At 41.3% G+C, this 24190-nt stretch overlaps 1 protein-coding gene across 1 annotated transcript in view; it reads left to right on the forward strand.

Annotated features, from left to right (window-relative positions):
- PDE1C (phosphodiesterase 1C) overlaps positions 1-24190 on the forward strand; it is a 519825-nt gene that overhangs the window by 116845 nt on the left and 378790 nt on the right. The window contains exon 3 of the mRNA XM_039251155.1: positions 9853-10024. Coding sequence (XP_039107086.1) covers positions 9853-10024 — 172 coding nt within the window. The remainder of the gene's footprint in view (positions 1-9852; positions 10025-24190) is intronic.

Consider the following 24190-nt stretch of genomic DNA (forward strand, 5'->3'; position numbering starts at 1 on the left):
AATAAGTTTTCTTCTTTCCATTTTGCTATCAATATAACACATCAGTAGGTCAAAAAGAGAGGGAGAGAGAGAGACTGGGGGGGAGGGGGACAGTGCATGATTATCTTAATATATGATAAAGCCATTATTATTGAATTGTATATTTTTGGGGATAGATAATCACAAACTCAATTATAAAAGGGAATTTTATAATAAGGCTACAACAGAAAATTTTATAGACATTTCATAAATAGAAAATTAAGTGAAGCTAACAAAATGATAAAATTGCCTGTTATTGCCAGTATGGTTTAAAATTCTTCTGGAAATTTTAGCTGATGTAATAAGGTACAAAATAGAAATAGGAGGCATAACGATTAGAAGTGAGAAGGGAAGAGGCGCCTGGGTGGCTCAGTCGGTTGGGCATCCAACTTCAGCTTAGGTCATGATCTCGTGGTACATGGGTTTGAGTCCTGCATCGGGCTCTGTGCTGACAGCCCAGAGCCTGGAGCCTGGAGCCTGGAGCCTGCTTCAGATTCTGTGTCTCCCTCTCTCTCTGCCCCTCCCTCTCTTTTACTCTGTTTCTCTTTCTGAAAAACAATCATTAAAAAAATTATAAAAAAAGAAATGAGAAGGGAAAATTATTGTAGATGGCATATGTACTTAGAAAAACTGAAACAAAGAAACTAGGAAATCCTTTAAAAGAGTTAAGAGTTTATTAAGGAGACAGACTGTTAAGTAAATACAATAAATAAATAGCTATCTTATATTTTAGCAATAATGATTTAGAAAATATAATCTAAAAGTATACTCTGTGAACAAGAGTGGACCAACATATACACTGCCCCGAAAAAAGCCTACTAAGAATTTCCAGGTCCATAGAAAACTAAACTTTACCCAAGGAAATAAAAGTCTTGAATTCATGGGAGAACATTTTTGTTGGCAGGTGACAGAAACTCAGTACAAACTATTTTAAGCTCAGAATGGGATTATCTGCAAGGATACCATAGTAGTTCACAGACCTACGGAAGAGCTGTAGTACTGGGGATACGATATATTACAAGCAGGGATATACCACTCTCAGGATTCTTTTTTCCTGATTTCCTTAGGGTACTAGCTTCATTTTCTCAGGCTTATTTAGTTATCAGGATGTGGTGGCTTGCACTAGCAACCTACCAAGAAAGAGAAAGCTCTTCCTTTTAGTTTCAGTATGGAAAATACCAGGGAAGATCTGTGGTTATCCAAGGTTGGGTCATATACTCACTCTTTGACTTATCACTGAAGCCAGAGCCATAGAGTAACATAGCTGAGAGCCTGTAAGACTCACATGGAGTGGGTAATGTGAGAGGAAATGTTCTCAAAATCAAGTGAGAGGTGCTGTTATAAGTAGGGAGGGAAAGTGCTTGAGTAGGTCACTACAACAGGTGTTTCATACAGAAAGGACCAGTCATCTACCTGGATGAGATCATGATGTATGTTAAGATGATAGTTCTTTTCCTTAAGTAATTAATTATAGTTTTCTTAAGTAGCATCTCAATATACATTCAAAAAGAAGAGTTTTCTTTAGAAACTGACAGTGATTTAAAAAAGAATTATTTGAGAGAGAGCAGGGGAGAGGGAATCTCTCCTCTAAGCAGGCTCCATGATCAGCACAGAGCTCCATGTGGTGCTCGATGCCACAACCTGGGAGCATGTCCTGGGCCAAAATCAAGAGTTGGCTGCTGAGCCGCTCAGGCGCCCTGACAAACTGACTTTAACTGAAGTTTTCTTTGAGACATAAGCAAATAAGAATAACCAAAAAAGAGAAAAGAGGAGGCCTTGCACTATCAGATAATTAACAGATACTATGAAGTTATACTAAGTAAAATACCGTGATGCAGTCATTAAAAAAGCCGAGTTAAACTAATGGGATAACTCAGAAATAAGCCCTAACATATTTGAGAATTTAGAATATGCCTTTACAAATCAAGTTGTATTCTTACATTTTGATAGAGGAGACCCCCGCCCCTTACCTTTGTGTGTATAAAGTTAGAAATAGACTTAAAGTTTAAAATCTTTTTGAAATTGCAGGAAACGAAGTTTCTGAAAAGTTTTCAAAATCAAGAGTTAATGTATTAAAAGTAAAAGAATAGTGCCTCTGTGACTGATTTAAAGATATTCAAAGTATTATTGATACTTATTTTTTCCATTATTATTATCATTATTGTTTTTAGGGAGCATAAAACTTTTCATCTGGGTTTTATGAGGTTCATTCCTCACCTCTGTGCCACAGCCCCACTTTTCCTAACCTATAGGAACTTCAGGACCCTTATCTTCCTCAGAAGGGGGTATTTTTGAGAATCATTGATGTTTTCTTAAGAATTTTTTTTAAACCTTTTTGGAGATTTAAATCTCCTCTTTCCTCCGTGCTTTTTCAAGACTCTAATTTCTCTGTCTTTTCCAGCATAATCTTTATGTACTTTTTTTTTTTTTTAAATCAGGAACCCAGTTGATAAGTCACTTGTCAGATTTAAATAGGATTACCACATCTCCTTGGATTCCTCCTGCCAGCAGTTTATCAGACTGCCACCGTTAGACACACTTCAGAATGAATGCGTGGCTATTTCCGATTTAGAGCCTTCTCGTCTCATTTTCTTTCTTTCTTTTTTTTTTTTTTTTAATATTTTTATTTATTTCTAGGAGAGAGAGAGAGACAGCGTGAGCAGGGGAGGGTCAGAGAGAGAGGGAGACACAGAATCCGAAACAGGCTCCAGGCTCTGAGCTGTCAGCACAGAGCCCGACGCGGGGCTCGAACCCACGAACCGCGAGATCATGACCTAAGCGAAAGTCGGACGCTTAACCGACTAAGCCACCCAGGCGCCCCTCATTTTCTTTCTTTCTTAAGAAGTCTTTTCTCAACCCGTTACACTTACCTTGCATTATTCATCTCCCCATGCAGCCTGAACTTCCTTCTTTTAAAGGAAGCTGCAAACTGCTTCATGCAAGAGACTTAGCAACATCAAGGCTCTCTCCAGTTGCAGATAGGAGGTATCTTATTTCTTTTTTTTTTTTTAATTTTTTTTAATGTTTTATTTATTTCTAGGAGACAGAGAGAGAGCGTGAGCAGGGGAGGGTCAGAGAGAGAGAGAGAGGGAGTCACAGACTCCGAAACAGGCTCCAGGCTCCGAGCTGGCAGTCAGCACAGAGCCCGACGCGGGGCTCGAACCCACGAACCGCGAGATCATGACCTAAGCGAAAGTCGGACGCTTAACCGACTAAGCCACCCAGGCGCCCCAGGATGTATCTTACTTCTTATGTCAAAGTATGTTTCATAATAACAAGTGTGGAACATTCTGTTTGATCTACATTATGTGTATGTTTATTTACTCATAAATAAACTATAAACAGTGTGATATATCACCTGGAAGCCTGGATTAGGGGAATGAGAATTTTGGGCCAAAGCAATCTGTTGTTTTCTAACTCTGTGATCTAGGTTATTTGATCTCTTGGAGTCTTAATGCCCTAGCGTTCAATAGTATTTCAATAATATTTACTTTGAAGGGTTGATTTGACAATTAAATGAGATAACAGAGGTGAAGCCATCTTTATAATGTCTAGCACATAACAACCACTGACCAAATGTTTGTTACATCTGAATCTGAGGACTTGTCTGATAATCTCAGTGGTACAAATGCTGCTACCAGAGTTTATGAGTCTGGAAGATATATAATCAATCTGGAGGGTTCATGGGGTCCATGAAAAGTTGTCTTTATAAAGGGAAGGGAGAAGATTTATCACAGGGACAGAGGGGAAATAACAGAAGAGGAGAATGTAATAAGCTTCAAATGAGAGTCAGAAACAAGTCAAAGGAGACAGGAAAGCCTGGGTGGGGAGGGGATGGGAGGGGAGTGGGCAGAAGCAGATGACATTGAGTGGGCTGAATGGAGTCACTCAGCTCCTGCACCTGAGCCACATTATTTTTGGTATCCTGAAGGCTTACTTTATCTATGATTTCCCTCATGGGGTTTTTGATATTATTGAGAGAGACCTGTGTGACTCTCTCTGTTTCCATATTTTTGCCTCTATTTAGTCAGAAACATTTCATGCTTTCAAAATCAGCTTAAAATAAATCAGAGCAGGAGAATTTTTTATTTTTCATTTTGTCAGAGCAGACCATTCCAGTGTCCCTGGAGAGTGCTCTGCCCACATTTGTGGAGAATCAGAGGAAGAGTTTTTCCTCCTCTCAGAGTTCAACTCCAAAGGGCCCATATCACATTGCCTTGGGAAGAGCCATGGCAAAGGGCTGTTGTGATCCTTCTAAGGAAGGAATGAGTAGCAGATGGGATTCAGGTTGTATTTTCTAGGATACTAAAACTGTGTGGGAACTCTATGTATTAGGTACCTCTTGAGCCCAGCTTCACATCCTCTTGGCCCACTTTCTAAGGTCTAGCTTAATTGATTTCTCTGGATTTATGTCCTGGGGATTCTCTGATGATGTGGGCATCGTCCCTCAGTCATGCATAGTGGACCCGGAAAGCCTAGGTAATTAATACCCTGTGGGGTTAAACATCCTTGGGATGAAAGCTTGCATATAAATATCCCTTCTCCCACTCCTCCGGAGGATAATTCTGAGTATCACACACAGCTCCTCTGAAGATCTCTGACAGCAATTTTACAAGGGACAGGAGGGAGGAATTAGGATTATTTTGTTATTATAAGGTACTTACCCTATACCTGAAGTGGTATGGTGGTATATGAAAGTAGAGTTGAATTAGCTGTAAATGTATGTTGTGAACTCTAGGGTGATTTTATTAAAAATAAAAACAAACTATAACCAATATGCTAAGAAAGAGAGAAAATGGAATCATGCAAGATACTCGGTTAAAATGACACAAGGCAGAAAAACAATGGGAGACAAATATAGGAACAAAAAACAAAAGCAACAAATAGAAAACAGTGATGAATGTGGTAGATATTAATCCAGTTGTATCAATAATTATTTGGATGTCAGTGGTCTAAATGCTCCAATTAAAAGAAAGATTATCAGAGTGAATCAGAAAACAAGATCCAACTATAATTGCCTAGAAGAAACCCATTTTAAATATAAAAACTCATATAGATTAAAAGTAAATTGATGGAGAAGAATATACCATGCTAACACTATTCCAAAGAAAATGGGAATATTTGCATTAATATCAAACAGAGCAGACTTGTAACAAGTAAAATTATCAGGGATAAGAGGGAATTGCATAATGAAATGGGTCAATTCTCCAAGAAGACCTAACAATACTTAATGTGCATGTGCCTAACACGACAGAGTGTCAAACTATGTAAGGCAAAAACTATTAGAGCTGCAAAAAGAAATAGATGAATTCACTATTACAGGTGGACTTTAACACCTTTCTCTCAGAAATGGATAGATTTAGCAGGCAGAAAATCAGCAAGAACATAGTTGAACTCACCACAGCATCAATCCAGGGAGTTGGAAAATCTGTCTCTAAATCAGAGGTATATATCTTTTTGTATTGCATTACAAACCCCATGAAGATCTAATAAAAAATTTGAAACCTCCCTTCAGAAATAAACACAAAGACTTTTTTTAAATCAAAAAGTTGCTATAATTTTTTTTCCTTTCTAAGGTTTTTATCAGAAATCGATTTTAATAGTAATAACACTTATGAATGGATAGTTGTTTAGGTGCTAATTAGGATAAATAGAGGAAATATTTTTTCCAAAGTATCATCATATATCTTTAGAAGGATTTCCTCATCTCTGGGATTGGGTAGTGAGAGGGAAAGTACCATAAAGTTTTTGCAAGGGGTCTGAGAATGATCTGATACTGAACATATACTAACTCTTATATGTATATAATACTCTCTGTGTACATACATGTTGTTTTAGTGAATGAAATAAAATTTATTTGAAAAGGAAAAAAAGCCCATACCATCAATCAACTGGATGTAATCAACATCTGTAGATTGCTTCATCCAACAACAGCAGAATACACATTTTTCTCAAACTCACATGGAACATTCACCAAATTAAACCACATTCTGGGCCATAAAACACATCTTAACAAAAATTAAAAAGACTAGAAATCATGCAATGCCTGTTCTCAGACAACAGTGGAATGAAACCTGAGATCAATAGCAGTCTCCATTTGTGACCCCTATTGGAGAGAGAGAGAGAGAGAGAGCTTAGGTCACGTGACCCTTGTAATTCACTCACTGAGAAAATGGTGAAAACCTATTATGAATTCATTAGTGCTTTACATGAATTTGTAATTTATTAATCTCATCTATATCTACTTAAAAATCAGTCATAAGTACATGTAAGACTTTATTTCATCTATGGAAGATATGGATTTACAGACTTTCATATGACTGTGCTATTCCTCACAAGTTCATTGCTCTATACTATGCCAGTCTCCTTTCTCAAACATAGATAGATAGGGCTTTCGTGTTTCGTTTCATTTTTGTTTTTGTTTTGTCTAAAGAAGATATTCTAAATGACTAGCATTTTATTCAAGGCACTTTACGACTTGTCTAACCAGCCTTTGACCTTATCCTCTCTCACTTTGCTCCAGCCTTCACAAGCTACGTTGTTATCCTCTGAGCCTTTACACATACTGTTTGCCCTGAATGTTCTTTTCTGTTTCTCATCTGCTGAAGATCTGTTCCTGCTTTAGAACCATATCAGATGTGATGTTCTCTGTGTAGATTTCCCCAGGGCCCTGAAGCAGAGTGGGTGAGCCCTCCTCTGCCTCCTAGAGCACATCATTTGTCCTTAGTTATGGTGCAGTGCCCATTTATTGTGATTGCTTATGGGTTCATCTTTCTGTTTCTAGGGCCCAGAATGGAACCTGGCATGTTGAGGGATTTAATATGTGTATATTGAATGAATAAATAAAAGAATGAAGGGAAATGGGCAAGAAGTTTATTGTAAAGCCTTCATTCAGATCAAATTTAAGAAAACAGGCTGCTGCTGTTGTTCTTCCTCCTAGAACCAGACCTTAGTTAACACAGAACAGACCTATATTAACACAGAGCCAGACCTTCATTAATAGGACCAGATCTTATTAAGATATCTGTTTAGGACTTTAGAAAAGCTGCCCTGCATTTCAGGAGTTGGAGGCATCTGATTCTTGGCACTAGTGTGCTTTATTTTTCTCTTGATTCAGACAAAAGCAGTTAGGATGTGGGACATTCCAAAAGGGTCAGTCATAGCTGTGGTCATTGAAAGAGTTCTGTGCTGACCCATTTGTGTCCTTGGTGAAGGTTCAGGGATCTTTGTTGAGATGTTATCCTTAGTGTGTGAAGTTCTTTTGATCTTAGTGGCAAACCGTCCTTCTGGTGATTTCTTCTGTTGTAGGCTTCCAGTAGCTAATTAAGGTCTTGAGGAGACACCCCCATGTGCGTACAGACTTATTCTCTGCCCACCTATCACATGCATGTGCATTAGCTGGCAGTGCTTTTTACCCCTCCATGCACACCCCCTCAGATCCCATAAAGACTCTTTGTGTAACTTAGATAAAGGTACTCCCTCTGCATGGATTGAGTAGAAAAAGCCAACCCTTCTGGATGGACACAGCTCCATGGGTGCATGACTTGGAAACCCAACAGTATTTTTGTGCAATGATAAAAAGCTTTCTTTCTTTTGGGAAGAGCATAACTGGGACAAGCCAATGGTAATTGGGTAATAGTAATGTTAATACCCTCAGGCTCCACTTAAAAATTTTTTTTTGCTCACAGACTTCTTTTATAATGGCTATTTACTTATAGTATTTTATTTATTTGTATTTTATAATAACTTTTGTTTTAGAACAGCTTTAGATTTATAGAAAATTTGCAAAGATAGTACTAAGAGTTCCCGTATACCCCAAGCCCATTTTCCCCTATTATTAATCTTATATTAATATGGTACATTTGTCACAATTAATGAATTAATAGTGATGAATTATTATTGACTAAAGTACATACTTCATTCAGATTGCCTTAGTTTTTGCCTAATGTCCTTTTAAGTTTCACGATCCCATCAGGACACCACACTACATTTAGTCATCATGTCTTCTTAGACTCCTCTTGACTGTGATAGTTTCTCAGACCTTGACAGTTTATAAGAGTATTGGTCAGGTGTTTGCAGAATGTTCGTCAGTTGGTATTTGTCTGATGTTTTCCCCATGACTAGATTGGGTACTTGGATAGGTTTTTATTATTATTTAGGCATGGTAGGGCCAGCAGATCTAGAGATGACTGCTATTGAAAAGATAGTTTTTTAATACTTGCAGGTCCCCAAAGAGGGGGTACATGGCACACCATGGAGGCCATGCTGAGAAGTATTGGTGTCTGTTATAAGGCAGAGCTGGGGTGGGGGAAACTGTGAGCAAGAGTCTTTTACTGTGGTTTTTGTAGGGAGTCATGGGTAAGTCAGGGTAAGCAGGCTTAGGATTGGCTAGTTTGAATAGTTTCAATGGGATTTGGGGCATAGGGGCTGTCCCTAGTTTTCTGGTACCTGGGCTGGAGTGAGTTGGGAAGGTGAATAGTGGCCCAGAGTGCAAAAGCTCAGTAAGAGAGGTGTTGGGGGTATGGACTCTGATTTGATTGGTTTGTATTGAAAAGCATGCCCCTGAGAGAAGGACTCTTCCTGAAGAGTTAGGGGAAGGAGAAGGTGAGAGATGAGGGAGACAGAAAGCCAAGACAAGGTGACTCAGAAGCATTACTGAGTTGTCTAGAACAAGAAATGTCTGGGATAAGAACATTGAAAGAAATACCCTATGCATGTAGGGCAGATGTTAAAGCATTAAGTTTACAGAAGCTAGAAAAATGCTTTATATACTGGGGTTATGTGTTTTGGGAAGGAAGACCACAGAGATAAAGTGCCATTTTCATCACATCATATCAAAGGTACATAATATCAAAGTAATATAATGTAATGTAATGTAATGTAATGTAATGTAATGTAATGTAGTGTAGTGTAGTGTAATGTAATGTAATGTAGTGTAATGTAATGTAAATGTATCCCTGTTGATATTGACCTTGGTTACCCTATTTTGTGACATTCTTTCTATTTCATGTTTGCCTTTAATATTCATCTCATATGCCTGAAGTGTTTGTCAGGTAGAGTATCATTAACATGCAGTGTAATTTTCTTGAGTCTTGATCTTCTAGAAGACTGAGCCTGTCTAAAGTTCTGGTTTCTAGAACTGGGTCCCTGTTTAGAGTGGGTATCTCCATAGAATGGAGTCTTGAAACTTGGGCTTCAAGCAAGCTGAGTTCATAAGGGAGACTTGTGTCTGAACATCTTACTCTTCTCTAAAATGGTAGTCCTTTGTGTACTTCCAATTGCTAATAAATATATAAATAAATACCTACAGCTGTATTAGAGTTGGAGTTGATTACCACTGAAATGAGGCAAGATATACATCCTTTTTTTAAAAAAAAAATATTTTATTTATATCTGAGAGAGAGAGACAGCATGAGCAGGGGATGGGCAGAGAGAGAGGGAGACACAGAATCGGAAACAGGCTCCAGGCTCTGAGCTGGCTGTCAGCACAGAGCCTGATGCGGGGCTCAAACCCACAAACCGTGAGATCATGACCTGAGCCGAAGTCGGACGCTCAACCGACTGAGCCACCCAGGCGCCCCAAGATATCTATCCTTAATACTAAGCTGTGGGTCAAAATATTCAGGGTATTAGCCTATTCTCTGCATATAAATTTAAAATGTCCTGGTTACTCCCTATGTTGCCTGAACAGTATCTCTTGGAGCCCTCTGATGTTAGAGGTCATGAAAAATATGGAAGTTTCCCTACTTTGCTTTTGAAAATCCTGAGTTGGTCAAGGCAGGGCATGCTGTTGGTTCGGAATTGACTGCATGCTTTTTCCCCCTTACCCCTCAGGGTCTAAGTCACAGAACTGTCTGTGGAACTCCCTCATCGATGGGCTCACGGGGAATGCCAAGGAAAAGCCACGACCAACCATTGTCCACGACCCCCGACCACCAGAGGAAATCTTAGCTGATGAATTGCCTCAGCTTGATAGCCCAGAAGCCTTGGTGAAGACATCCTTCAGGTTTGGTGGATTGCAATCAATCTGTTCCTTCTTATTTGCTGCGGAGTTATTTCAATCCAGTTGGATGCATCGTCAGCGTGGCCAGAAAATTACCTCATTTCTTTGCACTGAGTAAATTAGAATTGATGAAGGAGTGTTGGAATTAATGCTAGCTGGACTTCTGGCTGGATTTCCTGAATGTAGCGCAGATCCCATCAGTAGTTAAGTTGCTGTTGGTATTTAATTGGTATTGGCATTTAAATGCTGAGGCAAAGGATTTACTGATGTTGGCAATTTGAATTGGATTAATGAGTCTTTGCTTCAAAGGAGGATGACGCATGGAGATAAGTGCACAGAGAAAAAGCATGTGGTGGGAATGAATTCAGCTCCATGTCTTTAGAATCTCTGGCTCGGGGAAGGTTTCTAAGTCATAAGAGATGTGAGAGCTGCTGCCTCCTGAACGGAAGCAAAGATCTTCCTTGTGTGCTTTCCCAGGTGGCTGCTCACTGTGTTCTTGTCCATCATTTGGTCTTGCGTCTTCTGCAAAGGCCTCTTGTGTTTTTTTCCTGTTTTGCACTCCACGCTATCATAACTCTAGCACTTGCCTTTCCACCGTATCACATAAAAATCATTCTGACTATGGGACATGGTGTATAAAAGTGATTTCTTCCCCCTGAATCAGTCTTTCAGACTCACTTTTGAAATACACAGCAGAGCTGATTTCAGAAATTAAGGTCTAATGTTTTTCTTTTTTTTTTTTTTTGACATCCTGCCTTCCTCCCCTCCTTTCTCCCTGTTACCCTAATTTTACTTCTTTCACTTTTCTTACCATTATATAAGGCTTTCATACTCTCCACATGGCTTAGTAGGACATACAAACCTTGCTTTTCTTCTCCCATAAACAACTCAGACAACTCTTGGCATCCATGAAAAACGTCCTCTCTTTTGCATCCAGGTGATATGTGTAATCGCTCAGTAAAAGCTGTTTCATTGTGTGAAGGTTCTTAGTGTCGACTGAATTATAGATGAGCTCTGAAAAGCAGTGATGAATAGGGGTTTGGATTTCTTTATGTAGTGTGACTGATGCAGCGGCGGGACAAGAATTGCAAAGCAAATGCTTTTCTTATTCCTACTAAGGGTTTGGTTTCTGCATTGTGAGGTTTTACATGAAACAAAACCCACTCAGGTAGAGAGAAGTAACTTCCGTGAACCTGCACTTCTCTGCACATGATGGTGGAAGATGGGAGGGTGAATGGCGTTCGTGGGCTGTATGTTCTCATTTAGGAACGTCTCTGGTTGGAGTCACCCCTTCACATGCAGCCTTCTTGTAGCAACTCCTTCCAGCCCAGACCAGGTTCATTGTCCTCTTCAATGAACAGCTAGAGAGGCACTTTGATGCAAAGAACATCTCTTTTGCTTGCCAACTCTATTCTTTCTCTTTGCATTCGGTGCTCCTCCATAAAGAAAATGTATTGATGACCATGAAAATCATTTGATCTGCTAGTTGTATTATGTATCAATGTCTGGGGTCCGGAAAAAAGATTAAATTATGTTTGTTAAGGTACGGTTTTGTTTTTAGGTCCTTGTAACACTTGGTGCGGTAAGAAAAACACAGCCAGTGTAAATATGCCAACCCTTCAGCATTTGAAGCTAGAAATCCATTGGCATTGGTTATTCATTTATTTGTCTCCTTAATACAACTGTGTGTTATTCTGGCATCATCCTTTCTTCTGAAGAAGATAAGTGAGTTCAATGGGAATGTCAGAGGGTAAATACCCTCTAATGTTGTTGTCCTTAACTGTGGTAGTCACATCATTGTGAGATTATTTGTATGCAAGTGATCATAAGCAACGTATTAACATGTGTAAACAGTTTATCAGGAAATAAGTTAGAGGAGAATCAAGGTTACCCTGGTAATAATGCCACTTGTTTTCTATATACTTTTTGGACTGCAAAGAACGAAATGAGTTGTAGCTGGATTTTAAATAATGCCAATAGGAATATATCACTTACATGTTCTCCACCCCCCAGTCTCCCACCCCGGCCATTTCACTAGAGTGAAAAGACCTGAGAATTGCTGACTTCCCAGTGTTAGTAACTCTGGGAAATCTGGGAAGAAGTGGCAACTTTGGTTACTCCCTTGTCTTTCTTTTTGTTCATACTTGGAGGGCATTAGGAATCCTGGGCCATGAAATATGGTTATCAGTTTTTATAATCAAATAAGATCCAAACTGCAATGACAGTAAACCCAATGTGCCTAAGGATTAACAAGTCTAGTGTTTTCTTGAAGTTCATCTCCCTGACTGTACCCAGGGACTCCAGGCTTACTGACTCAGCCTTTCACCTGCTCTGGTGTCTGTACTGGCCAGGGCAATGGGGTCTCATGTGGAGTGAGGGTGGACTTTCTTTTTTATTATTATTATTTTAAATGTTTTTTATTTATTTCTGAGAGAGAGAGAGAGAGAGAGAGAGAGAGAGACAGCATGAGCAGAGGAGGATCAGAGAGAGAGGGAGACACAGAATCCAAAACAGCCTCCAGGCTCTGAGCTGGCTGTCAGCACAGAGCCCAATGCGGGGCTCGAACCCACGAACTGTGAGATCATGACCTGAGCCGAAGTCGGACGCTCAACCGACTGAGCCACCCAGGTATCCCGGAGGGTGGACTCTCAGTGAAGTTCTAAGTCAGTGTCCAGTCCAGATCTCCTCTTTCTTGTGATACCTCCTCTGGCTGGCATCTCTTCTTCCTTCCTGACACCTTACCTTAGCACAGTGTCTCAGACATATTCTAATGACGTGGATCCTCAAAGGGGAGGGATCAGATGCTTACCCTAGAAATCTTTCCTAGCTCTTGGCAAGTAGGTGGAGATGATTACATACCAAGCCATTCCCAGGACAAAGAGTGTATGCTTGTTTTATATTTGCATAATATTCCATTCAAGTAATTCCTTCTAGATCAAAGGGGCAGTCTGCCCTAAAGGTAAATTCCAGTCTCTATTTCCAAAGAAATAAGGTAGGAAGTGTTTATACATTTACTGATGATAGGTATTTTTCAAAAAAACTTCAGAAGTTTGTATGTTTAAAACTCCCCCAAGCTCCCTGTTACAACAACAATAACAATATGACTCTTATATTGCCAGGCATGGCCCTAACAACCCAAAGATGATGCCCATTTTAGAAATGGAGAAACTGGTCCAGAAAGGTAGAGTCCATAGTTCTGATTAAATTCAAACACAAACTAATAAGGACAATTGCTTGCCAATTGGTGGTCACCAGTGGTGGAAACAAGGGGTAGCTTGGGTAGACTTCAGGTCCTACCTAGTCTTTACCAGCTCCTGGAATCCCTCCCAAGTAAATATATCATGTAGAAACTCACATTAAAAAGCATGCCTGTGATGCAAATGGGGCTTCAGGATAACTCCCTCCCAAATGACTTCCACTGGTGGCCAACACTCTCTGTTTATGTCAGTTAGCAGTAATGCGAGGAGGTGTAGCAGAAAGTGAGAATTCGACACACAGATTTAGAAATAAGGATTTTAGAAAATGCAAGGCATGGCCTCTTTCCTCCAAGGCTTATAAGTTGATGGCTGAGGTGTGTGTAAATGCCATCTCCATTCTGAATACGTTCCATGGCACTCTCCTGTTGAGTCATCCTCTCGGCTGGCCAGCAGTGATGAGGCAGATGTTCTGTGTCTAAGAGCAGGCAGTTCAACAGAGTGTTGAGGGAAAGATACCAGTGCATGGGGAGTAGGGTCTCCTCATTTTTGTGCACTTTCAAATCCCAGCCAATATCTCTGGAAGGTTACATAGTTTGATGCTGTTGTACTATGGACTTTAGTCTTTACTCCTCATGAAAGCGACCCTCTAAGCTACCCAGGTAGGAAAATTCAACTTCTGAAAGTGGCTGTACTAGGCTTTAGTCTAGATTCTGTGACCAAGGCAAATTGTATCATCTCTTTGAACCTCTGCTCTCTTAACTGTCACGTCTGAGGGTCGACAAGAACAGTGGGTTTCAAACATGGATGTGCATTGCAGCTACTTCAAGGGTTATGGACAAAGACTGCTGGGCTTATCCCCAGGTCTGGGTGGGATCCTAAGATGGGCCTTTCCAACAAGGTGGTGCTGATGCTGTTGGTCCAGGGACCACAGTTAGAGAATCACTGGACCATATGATATTGAATAATCCCTGGAGCTCTGAAATATTTTGCTGTATTAATTTGAACAGATCACTTATCTAATCTGGTCTCAGTTTCTTCAATCTTCCCAAAATAGGGATAAAGATGCCTACTTCCCAGGGTTGGAGGGAGGGTTTAAAGGAGCTAATATAAATGAGAGAGACAAGCACAGTATCTGGCTCCCAGAATGTGCTTTTGGGTGCTAATCTATTCCTACTCAGCTCTCAATGGAAACCTTACGTGTATTTGAGCGTATACACACAGAGTAAATAGGATCAGGCTTGGGTGTTGTGGCTCCAGGTGCAGACCCCGGGGGCTCTGAAAATTTGCTAAGCCTCTGGCATGAAAAATCTGCTTTCAAGACTGGAGACTTTTGAAAAGAAGAAAGTGGGAACATAACTAAGAAAAAAAAGCTTCAGTGTCTGGAAAATAGATACTCCTGGGAATTGTACCCCAGATGCCTGTTTTCCTTCTTCTTCATGATCTGTCTCTTTGAGCCTGTTGTTCTGCTCAGGTTTTTCCTAAAAGAGGTGAGAGAGAAAGCTGAACCAGGAGCATGAGGAAGACAGACAAGTCCAGCCAGTCTGATTAGTGATAGGACTCAGTACCTGCCACCTGAGGACCCAGAGAACAGGAGGGAGCCGGCTGCTGGGAGCCTTTTCTGTCCCCAGACTCTAGTGTGCACATTTGCAAAGGTGAGACCCAGTCCAGATTGCACTGCGAGGCAAGGAAACCAATGTTTATTGAATATCTGCTATGGCCAGGAATTGTACATTCATTTGCTCATTTAATCTCCCAAGGTTATAGGTAAGTATTATAATCCCAGTGGTACAGGCCAGGAAACTGAGGTTCAGAGAGATCAAGCAGCTTACCCAAAGTTATTCAGCAGGTGGAAGAGCTAGAAATTTCAGCCCAGTCCACCTGACTCCAAAGTTATGATCTCTCCACCATGTTCTACTACTACCACATCACCTTGGCTTCTGGGTTTGTTGTTGGTGAATAAGATAGCATGATTGGCTCTGCTAATTTGGATGTAGCAATTTGGATATATAGTCTGATGCTTCTCCTGTGAGACCTACCCTGTTCTTTTGTACTAAATCCTTTTTCTAGTTCAAATTTATGTTTTAATCCAGCCATGCTTTCGGATAGAACTGCTTTAAAGGCAGTGTTTCTCAAACTTCATGAATGAATTCCTTTGAGGATCCTATTCAGAACCAGATTCAGTAAGTCTGGGCTGCAGCCTAGGAATCTGCATTGCAAACAAACTCTCAAGTGATGTCATGGTCTGAGGACCACCCTCTGAGTAGAAAGCTCTGGAATACCACAGGTATGAGTTTACAAATGCTCTTCTAACTTATGTGATTTGAGTCATGGTTTTGAATCTCAATTTCCTCATTTTACAAATGGAAACTGAAATAACAACATAGGCCTTGGGGACTGTTGCTGGATTAAGAGGGCTAGTGAATGTGACAGCCCTTAATTCCTTCTCTTCCAGTTTCTAAAACCCTGTTTAGGAGTGGATTGATCCTCCACACCTTGACCTCTTCTTATGTGACTGCGTTGTGCAATGAACCCCAGGGTGGGAATAGGAACTCCACGGATGCTTTATGAATAAGGCTGTCCTGGCCTGACCTCCTTAGACACTAGCAGAAATCCTGAAGCCATCGAATGCCTTGGCCTTTTCGGTTACTTACCTTGAACTGTGTGACTCTCAACGTGGGTTGAGGTACCAAGTTTTGATAATTTTGCATTTGGAAGAATAGCACACTCACTCTCTAGAGAATCACTGGGGCTTGTAAGCGTTTCTTCCCGCTTAGAATGGACTTATTTGGGCTTTGGCAAAAGTGTTCCTGATTCTATACATAGCTTACTAAGAATATATTGCAGAGAGCAGAACTGCATTGAGCCAACGCCCTCAGCTATGGATGAGATTAAGGCCTTGTCAGATCCCATTTAACGGATTGTGTTTTCCATGCAGAATTAAATCGTTGAACTCATCCTCATTTTGGTTTTTGGCAGTCATTTTTCCACCAGGAGCTACTGCCAAGAAGCCAGTTTCTGACTTGATTACTTTCAGGAAATGTGCAATCTGGCTGATGATAGGGCATGGCGTGGGGTGGCGGCCCCTGCCGCTTCGGACCCCACCCCGGGATGAGTCATGGGTGAAAATTCCCCATTAGCTCGTGAGAAGTCTGATCACACATCTTTCTCTATCACCGTATGTTGGTCACCCACTGGGACTTTGGAGACACCTACTTTCCTGACTTAGTGCTGCCTCCTTGGAGTTGACATTTTCCCCTTCTGGTCTTTGCTAATCCAAATTGTAGAGTCTTCCTCAAGTTTGCTAAGGGGAAAATGAAAGAATTAATTCTGAGATTTTTGTTTTGTTTTTAAGTTAGAGGAGTTTCTATTGCAAAGTGGGCTTCGCATAAGGGAAATATTTAGGCTTCTTCTTGTAAGTAAGTTTTTATGCACAGATTTTTTAGTGTTCGAAATTGACAAAGCATGTATCATACAGACACTATTCTTCTTGTATTCTTCCTGATCCTTCCCTGGTATTTTGGGAAAGAGGAGATTTATCCTTGCGGTGGCCATGCACCTTTCACATCTCCAACCACAGGGAGTGTACTTGACCAAGGCCCCAGCTTCTGTGTGAGAAATTTGTTTTGGTGATGGCTGAGGCTGTATTTCCCAAGTGTTCTCTCAGCCAGTGACCGAGAGCATCAGAGATGCTAAGACTGGCCATTCCTGAAAGACATGGGATTTCTCTAATGGTGACATTGGCTTGAGGACTCCATGATGGCCTTGCTGAACTTTCTTTGGAACTGCACTGTAATCAGAGATGCTTCCGCTCAATCTTCCTTCCTTCTCTCCTTCACTGGGAGTCAGACTTGTACTCCCACTCTCCCAGCCTCCCTGGCTCCTTCCCCATTTTCTCTTACAGATGTTCCCCCTGATATATTTCTTGCATGTCTTGGTACCTGCCTCTCAGAAGACCTGGGCTAACACAGTCTCCCATCTCACTGTGATCCTCTGCTGGCTGACCACTGCTGGCTCCGTGCTGTGGGCATAGCTCCAAGGCTACTGGCCTAGAAATCCTGGGCCAGTCTCTCTCTATTTGATTTTGCATTTTGTAGTTGATGTTGCACCTTCCCCATGGGCACTAGTGGTAGGGTAAATATGGGGCAGGCCACAGTTTTCTTTAGTATCTTGTACTTTTATTGCCTACAAGATACTTTGCTGAAACATTTGGATTAACTAAAGAAACTACAATGTAAGAGGGGAGAATTTTAAATCACACCTAAAATACATCTGCTCAAAAATGTTGAACATTGTACAGATGATTTGCTTATGGATACACTCCGGTTTCCAGCCAGTGTGCTTATCTCCAGGGCTGAGTTCCCCTAGAGAGTGCATCCTTCTTCAGACCTGACACATTCTTCCTGGGCTTTTGGGGAGCCCAGCTTTCCAGCCACAGGAGTGGACCTTATCTGAGGTATCCTCAGCACCTCAGTGTACATCCCTCAGAATAACTCCTAGAAGCACATTGTACACAAAGTGTAAACGATTCATCCTGGAATAACCCTACAGGGAGGGTCAAGTAGCTTCAGTACTGTCAGGTGGGGGAGGGGGGCTGGGACACTCTTAGAACCTCTGTCTAAATCTCCCTGCCAGTGTGATGTGTGCATCAACCTCTTGTGCCTCCTAATTAGCAATAGAAACTTTTGCCCTAGGCCACACAGAGACTTCAAGTGTGTGGAAAATCCCTGATGCTCTGTCTTAAGTGAAGGAAGGCCTCTCCACTCCTCCTCTGGCAGAGCTTTGGATCCATTGAGGTTTGGTTGTGATTCTAATATGGTTCTGGGGCACTTGGGTGGCTCAGTTGGTTAGTGTCTGACTTTGGCTCAGGTCATGATCTCATGGTTCGTGAGTTTGAGCCCTGTGTCAGACTCTGTGCTGACAGCTCAGAGCCTGGAGTCTGCTTCATATTCTGTGTCTCGCTCTCTGTTTGCCCCTCCCCTGCTCATGCTCTGTCTCTCTCCCTCTCAAAAATAAATGAACATTTAAAAAAAATAAAAAAAATATAATATGGTTCTGGATCAGTTGGTCCAGCCTTCGACCCTGGGCTACGTTGTCCCCATGTCAGCCTCACTGGCCTCACTGGCTTTGTTGTGCCCGATTCGCGAGTCCCAGAGACCTCCAAGGAGCCAGCACCAATGCAAATACAAAAGGGTCTTTATTACAAGCTCGAGCAGGGGCTCATCTGCCTACTGGTGTCGTGGAGGCAAGATGAAGCAAAGAACAATAGCGAACAGGGTTTTTAAGGAGTAAGGGATGGGGGTGTTACAGTACATGTAGCATCATCACATAAGCACCAATTACAATTACAGCTTTGACCATTCAGTATCTGTGAGGTGTTCATTACTTTTGGTGGGACCCAATCATGACTCTTGAGAATCCTTTGAAAATGACCAATTATGAGGTGAGTTCAAAGGGCCCACATGGGGTTCAAGCAAGCGGTGAGAAACTGGCTAGTTTGTATCTGCAGTTCCCAGCCTTGACTCAGACCATAGGAATGTTTTTTTGATTAGCTGAACTGAGGGTGGTCCGAGGATGGCTTTAGCCTTGAATAGTCTGAGGCTTTTCCTGGACCTGGGACTGAGGCTACATGTAGCCCAAGGTTGCTGTTAATGGAGGACTTGATTTTTGGCTCTTCAGCTTCACTGGCCAACTCTTCAGTCATGGTCCCAGATCATTTCTGAGGTCTGCTCTCAGGATTTCATGGGACCATCTGGGGCCTGGCCAAACCCCTCAGAACCTAAGAGAAAGCTAAAAACTAGCCTCCCACTGCCTAACAATAGTGGCCACTGAGTGTACTTGGATGTGGACCCTCTGGTTTGTGGGTGAATGTCCTTCTAGAGATAAAGACATACAGATCTTACCCTTGCCCCTCTTCGGTCCTGGTTTCCCTTCTCCCTATAATCCTCTGAGCCAGAAAAGCTAGACCCTGGCTTCCCACTTCTCATGCATTATATCCTCCACCTCCCCAGTTCCAGGCTTTGGGCTAAGTCTTAATGGTAGGTGAGGTAAAGAGACAGATTGGCTAACTGATATGGGACCCTACACTGGGAAATTTCTCAAAAGCAACATATGTTAATCCTTATAAACTTTCAGTGCTGAATGACTTTACTGCATTTGTTTTTTTTTTTTTTTTTGCAGTAAAATTAAAGTACCTGAATAAAAAGAAAGAAAAGCTCTTTAAAACTGTGTCCAGTGATAATGCAAATCTCAATATCCTTTGATTGGTGGCTGGTCCTTGCCCTTTGCAGTGAAGGGCTCCTGGTTACATTTTTAACCTCATGATAGTGTGATCCTATATAAATTTTTACTCCCACTTATAGCATTAGGGCAGGGTTTTGACTTTGCTAAGTAGGAAAGGAGCAGTTTCCTTCTTATTAGAATCTCTTTAATACCAGATGCCGTCTTTTCCTATTCAAGTGTCCACTCTTCAGTCACATCCTGTGCCACGCACTGGAGTCACATGGAGTGATCTAGACCAGTACATGCTCCACCCTCCTGGACCCACATTGGTTGATGAATATGATGAATAGCACTTAGAGTAACCATGAAATGGGCCACCTTGGATCATGGTGGACATAAAAGGGAAGCAAAAGGAACAGTGTGAGCCAAGGTCAGGAGGCAGGAAAACATGGCCGGTGTTGGTGTTGCTACTGGATTTGTGTCCAAGGCTTGTGAAAGGGAGATAGTGTTGGAAAGGTAAAGTTGGGAGCAAATATGGTAGGGCCTTGTTTACTGCGGGAGTAAGGTTCAGTTTTATTCCATAGGCAGAGATCTTTGGAGCTCTTGTAAAATCCCTGGGGAAGCAAAAAGAAGACTACATTTTTCATTAAGTCACAGAACTAGGAATTATATTTCCATGCCTCAGTCCCTTACACACAGAGCATCAAAACAAAGCTTTCTGGCCTTCGGCAGAGGTGGAATAATGGACCTAGAGGTAGCATGAGTTCTGAACACTTCTGGTGCCTGGAGGAAGTACATGGGCAATTTGGGGAAGAAACCTGTGAAAATATGTTTTTCCACATGTTTTGGAACAGAGACTTTTTAAAGAAAAATTTACTACTTCTAAATGCAGTAGTAGCTAATGGTTATTGAATAGACAGCCCCATAACTATAACCTAGTTGCTCCCCATTTATTGGTTACTGTTAAGTGCAGCCAGAAGTGAATTTGCTATAATAAATTACCTCTAGACCCCGGAGGTTAGCTTAGTTGGAAAAGGATTGTTATTTGATCAAGAGCTGCAGACAGGCTTGTCCTCATTTGGAAGAGGTGGTAATTCTGGCTACGGTGACGGGGCTCAAGTACGTGGAGGCAGGCAGACTGTCCAAGATCATGCTTTGAACACTGTCTATAAAGTCAGAAACAGGAAGATGTGAATCAAATAATAGTCTTGGATTATGGATCCCGAACTTTGATCCGTTCATCATTTTCATTCTTGGAAAATGGTCCAGATTTAGAATTAGAGAAGATGTATGAAGGGGGTTGGATTATATTTTTTTAAATTATGTGTTTCTCCAATGTTGGGTCAATTACTCTATCCTTGACTGACTGGCTGTGTCAGGGTTGAGTTTCCATGGTTAAGTTTCTAAGGGTAGCACTGACCAAGGTTATTTTGTCTCACTCTAAGCCAACTTATAGGTCCCTATATTTAAGAAATGTCTTTGCATTTGTTTTTTTTTAAAAAATGGTTTTGACAAATTTTGTGCCTTCAAAAAAGTTGCAAGACTAGTAAAATGAATAACTGTCTAACCCGTGCCTGGAATCACATTTGCTAACTTGCTATCAAATGTCTATCTCATCCCATCCCATCCCATCTCTTCTCATCTTATATCAGAATCTTTTTTTCTAAATTTCTTTACCCTAAGTTGTAGACATCATGACCTTTCCATTTCAGCTTGAGTTTCTTTGGAAGAGACCATTTTCTTACATGGCCACAGTAGAATTCTCAAACTCAGGAAGCTTAGTATTAATATAATACTGTTACTATATACTACTATATACAGCCCATATTGTAGTTTCACCTTATGTTCCCATAATGTCTTTTATGGCAATCTTTCCTTCTGGCCCAAAACCCATTCCTGAAGCACACGTTACGTTGAGTTATTGTGTCTCATTCACCTACTTTAATTTGAAGCAGTTTCTCAGCCTTTCTTTGTCTTTTATGACCTTAACATTTTGAAGCAAAAGGGTCATGTGTTTTGTCTTGTAGAATGCTCCTCAGTTAGGGATTGCCTGATCATTGCCTTGTGGTTTGCTTCAGCTTATTCATGTTGACAAGAATACTACCCAAGTGATACTGTGTCCTTCTCAGGGAAGCAATAGGGGAAAAATTGCCTATTGCTCCCATTACTGGTGATATTAATCTTGAGCATTTGGTTGAGGTTGTTTCCCCCAATTCTCCACTGTAAAGGTACGCTTCCCCTTGTGTAAGTCATAAGTTATTGGTGGGGAGATAATTTGAGACTAAGTAGTGTAGCCTTTTTGTTAACAAACATTTATGCAGTGGTTTTAGTGCCACTTCATGATTCTTGCCTGAGTTAATGATGATTTCTAACTCTGTCCTCCCTTCTCCACTGATTGAATGACATTTGACTGTGGACAAAAGCTTTCCCTTCCCTTCTCTTTCTCCCTTTCTTTCTAGATTTTAGTATCAGTACAGACTCTGGATTCTTCTTTTACTCAGTGTTTTTTAAGCCATTGTGTCTTCATCGCACCTGGAGCCCAGGGTGCTTTAACTAAGAGAGAAAAGCCACAAAAGCCAAGCAGAGAGGTGGTATGGGTGGTCCTGTAGTCTCAAATTCATTAACTTTAATGGGCAGAAATAAACTTTACCTGGAATATGAAGATGTGTATCAGAAAATCCAGGGTCTAAACCTTTACTCTGCTAGTAGGGCCTCTTTGGGGTCCTTTGATCTGGTGGAAAGCAATGTCTTTATCTGGGCCTATTGGTGCCACAAGAATCATGGGAAATTGCAGAGTGGAGAGAGTCACGTGGAGTAGGTTGGAAAGGTATTACTTAGCCAGACAAAAGAGTTTAAACATATTTTCTGGACTTTAAGCAGAGTCTCCAGTTCTTTTCCCCTTAGCTCTTTCTGCCATAACGCACTCCTCTCTGCTTCCTGCTCCGGCTGGCCAGTGTCTGATGACTGTGCCAACCAGTGGTCCAAAGAGTTGCCTGTATCTTATCAGTGAGGTGTAGTGGGAACATTTGAGTTCTGGTTTTAGTCCAGCTTCACTCCTTGCCTGCTGTGTGACCTAGAACATGCAGTTTAAATTGAGGCTCAGTTTCTTCATCTCTTTAATGGGATTAGGTATTCTTTTCCTCATGAGATACCTGTGGGGAGTCAAGGAAGGTTATGCATGTTGAGCAATGAGCACAGTGTCTAGCATCAGCAGGTGCTTGATAATTAGTGGGTAATATGATTCAGCATCAACATCCTGTTTAATGCTCTTGGAATATGTATACTTTGCTTGAGGCCCTGTGTTGTGTGAAGGAATTAACTTTACTGGACTTCAGCAGCCATGTTCACATGTCCTTTAGCACTGAGTTGCTGTTCTGACATCTGGGATCTTTGAGGTACCCTCTGCCTCTTTTGTTTCTAATATTTCCCTTTTAATCCCTGTGTAGTCAAATTGACATAATAATAATAACTAATCTTGCTTACAGGTGGAGAAATGGAGGCATGAAGAAGTTAACTAATCCAAGGTCATACCACTAGTCTGGCTTTAGAACCCACAGTTTAGTCACTAGTCCACACTGCTTTCTTAGTCTAGCACCGAGGAATGGGTCTGTGTCTTCCAGTTTTGTTGCTAGTGTGGGCCTATTTTCCAATTAGGCCCTTGTTACCTGCCTGTTTATCTGTGACCCTGGATCAGCCAATGCTAGGTGCCAACATCAGTCTGCTCACTTCATTTCCTGCCATTTCTTGGTGCGGAGTGTGGACTCTCACTACATCACCATTTGGCCTGCTGCCTTGTGCTTCATTCCCTGCCTGCCCCTTCCTCCTGCCTTACTTTATTCAAAAGCTGCCTGTGAATGCAGCTTTAGTTGCTCATCTGGGAACCTAGAAAGCCCTTCTTAAGACTTCCTGCTCTCCTGGCCCAAGCCTACACACTTGTGAGGCGCATGGGCTGTCACCAGCATCTCCCAGGGGAGATGCTTGCTTTCTCTCTAGGGGCTGTGAGCCATGGTGGTGTGCTCTGTGATATAGAACTGGGGCTTGGAATCAGGCAAAGCTGAATTTCTGTCCCAACGATGTCACTCACCACTTTGGGAAAGTTACTCTTGGCTTCAGTTTTCTGTTCTGCAAATTGGAAGTAGTAATGATGGAAGGGTGGAATCAGAAAGTTTATGTAAAAACAGCTAGCATGAAACATACGTCTGAAATCTGAGTGTCGTTAGAGTCCAGGGGACTGTTCTGTGTCAACGTCAGCTTCCTGGTTTTGATCATGTATTGTTGTGTATGATGTTGTCATTGGTGGAAGCTGGATGATTGGCATGTGGGAATTCTCTGTACTATGTTGACAACTTATTTTGTATTGTAATCACTTTTTAAAAAGGTTAAATTAACTTAGTGTAGTCCCTAATATCTATTAATTGTAGTTTTAAAGATTACAAACTATCACCAGGAATTCTGTTATTTGGTGCAAATTCAACTTATTGAGGTGTGTGTGTGTGTGTGTGTGAAAGAGAGAGAGACAGAGACAGAGACAGAGAGACAGAGCCAGAGCCAGAGACAGAGAGAGAAAAGTATCTACCTAAGAGAAAATAGAGCAAATGAATTCTAAAATTCTCTTTTCTAACTTACTGAACAAAGTCAGTGGCGTCACTAGTAACTACAAGTGAATTTCCTCTGTGATGTAATTTCATCTTCTCCCAGTTGAAAACTCTCTCTATTCTCTTCAGATTTATTATCTGCCTTCTATTTCAGTGGT

Source organism: Hyaena hyaena, unplaced genomic scaffold, assembly GCF_003009895.1.
Source record: "Hyaena hyaena isolate Hyena2069 unplaced genomic scaffold, ASM300989v1 scaffold_387, whole genome shotgun sequence".
Classification (NCBI taxonomy): domain Eukaryota; kingdom Metazoa; phylum Chordata; class Mammalia; order Carnivora; family Hyaenidae; genus Hyaena; species Hyaena hyaena.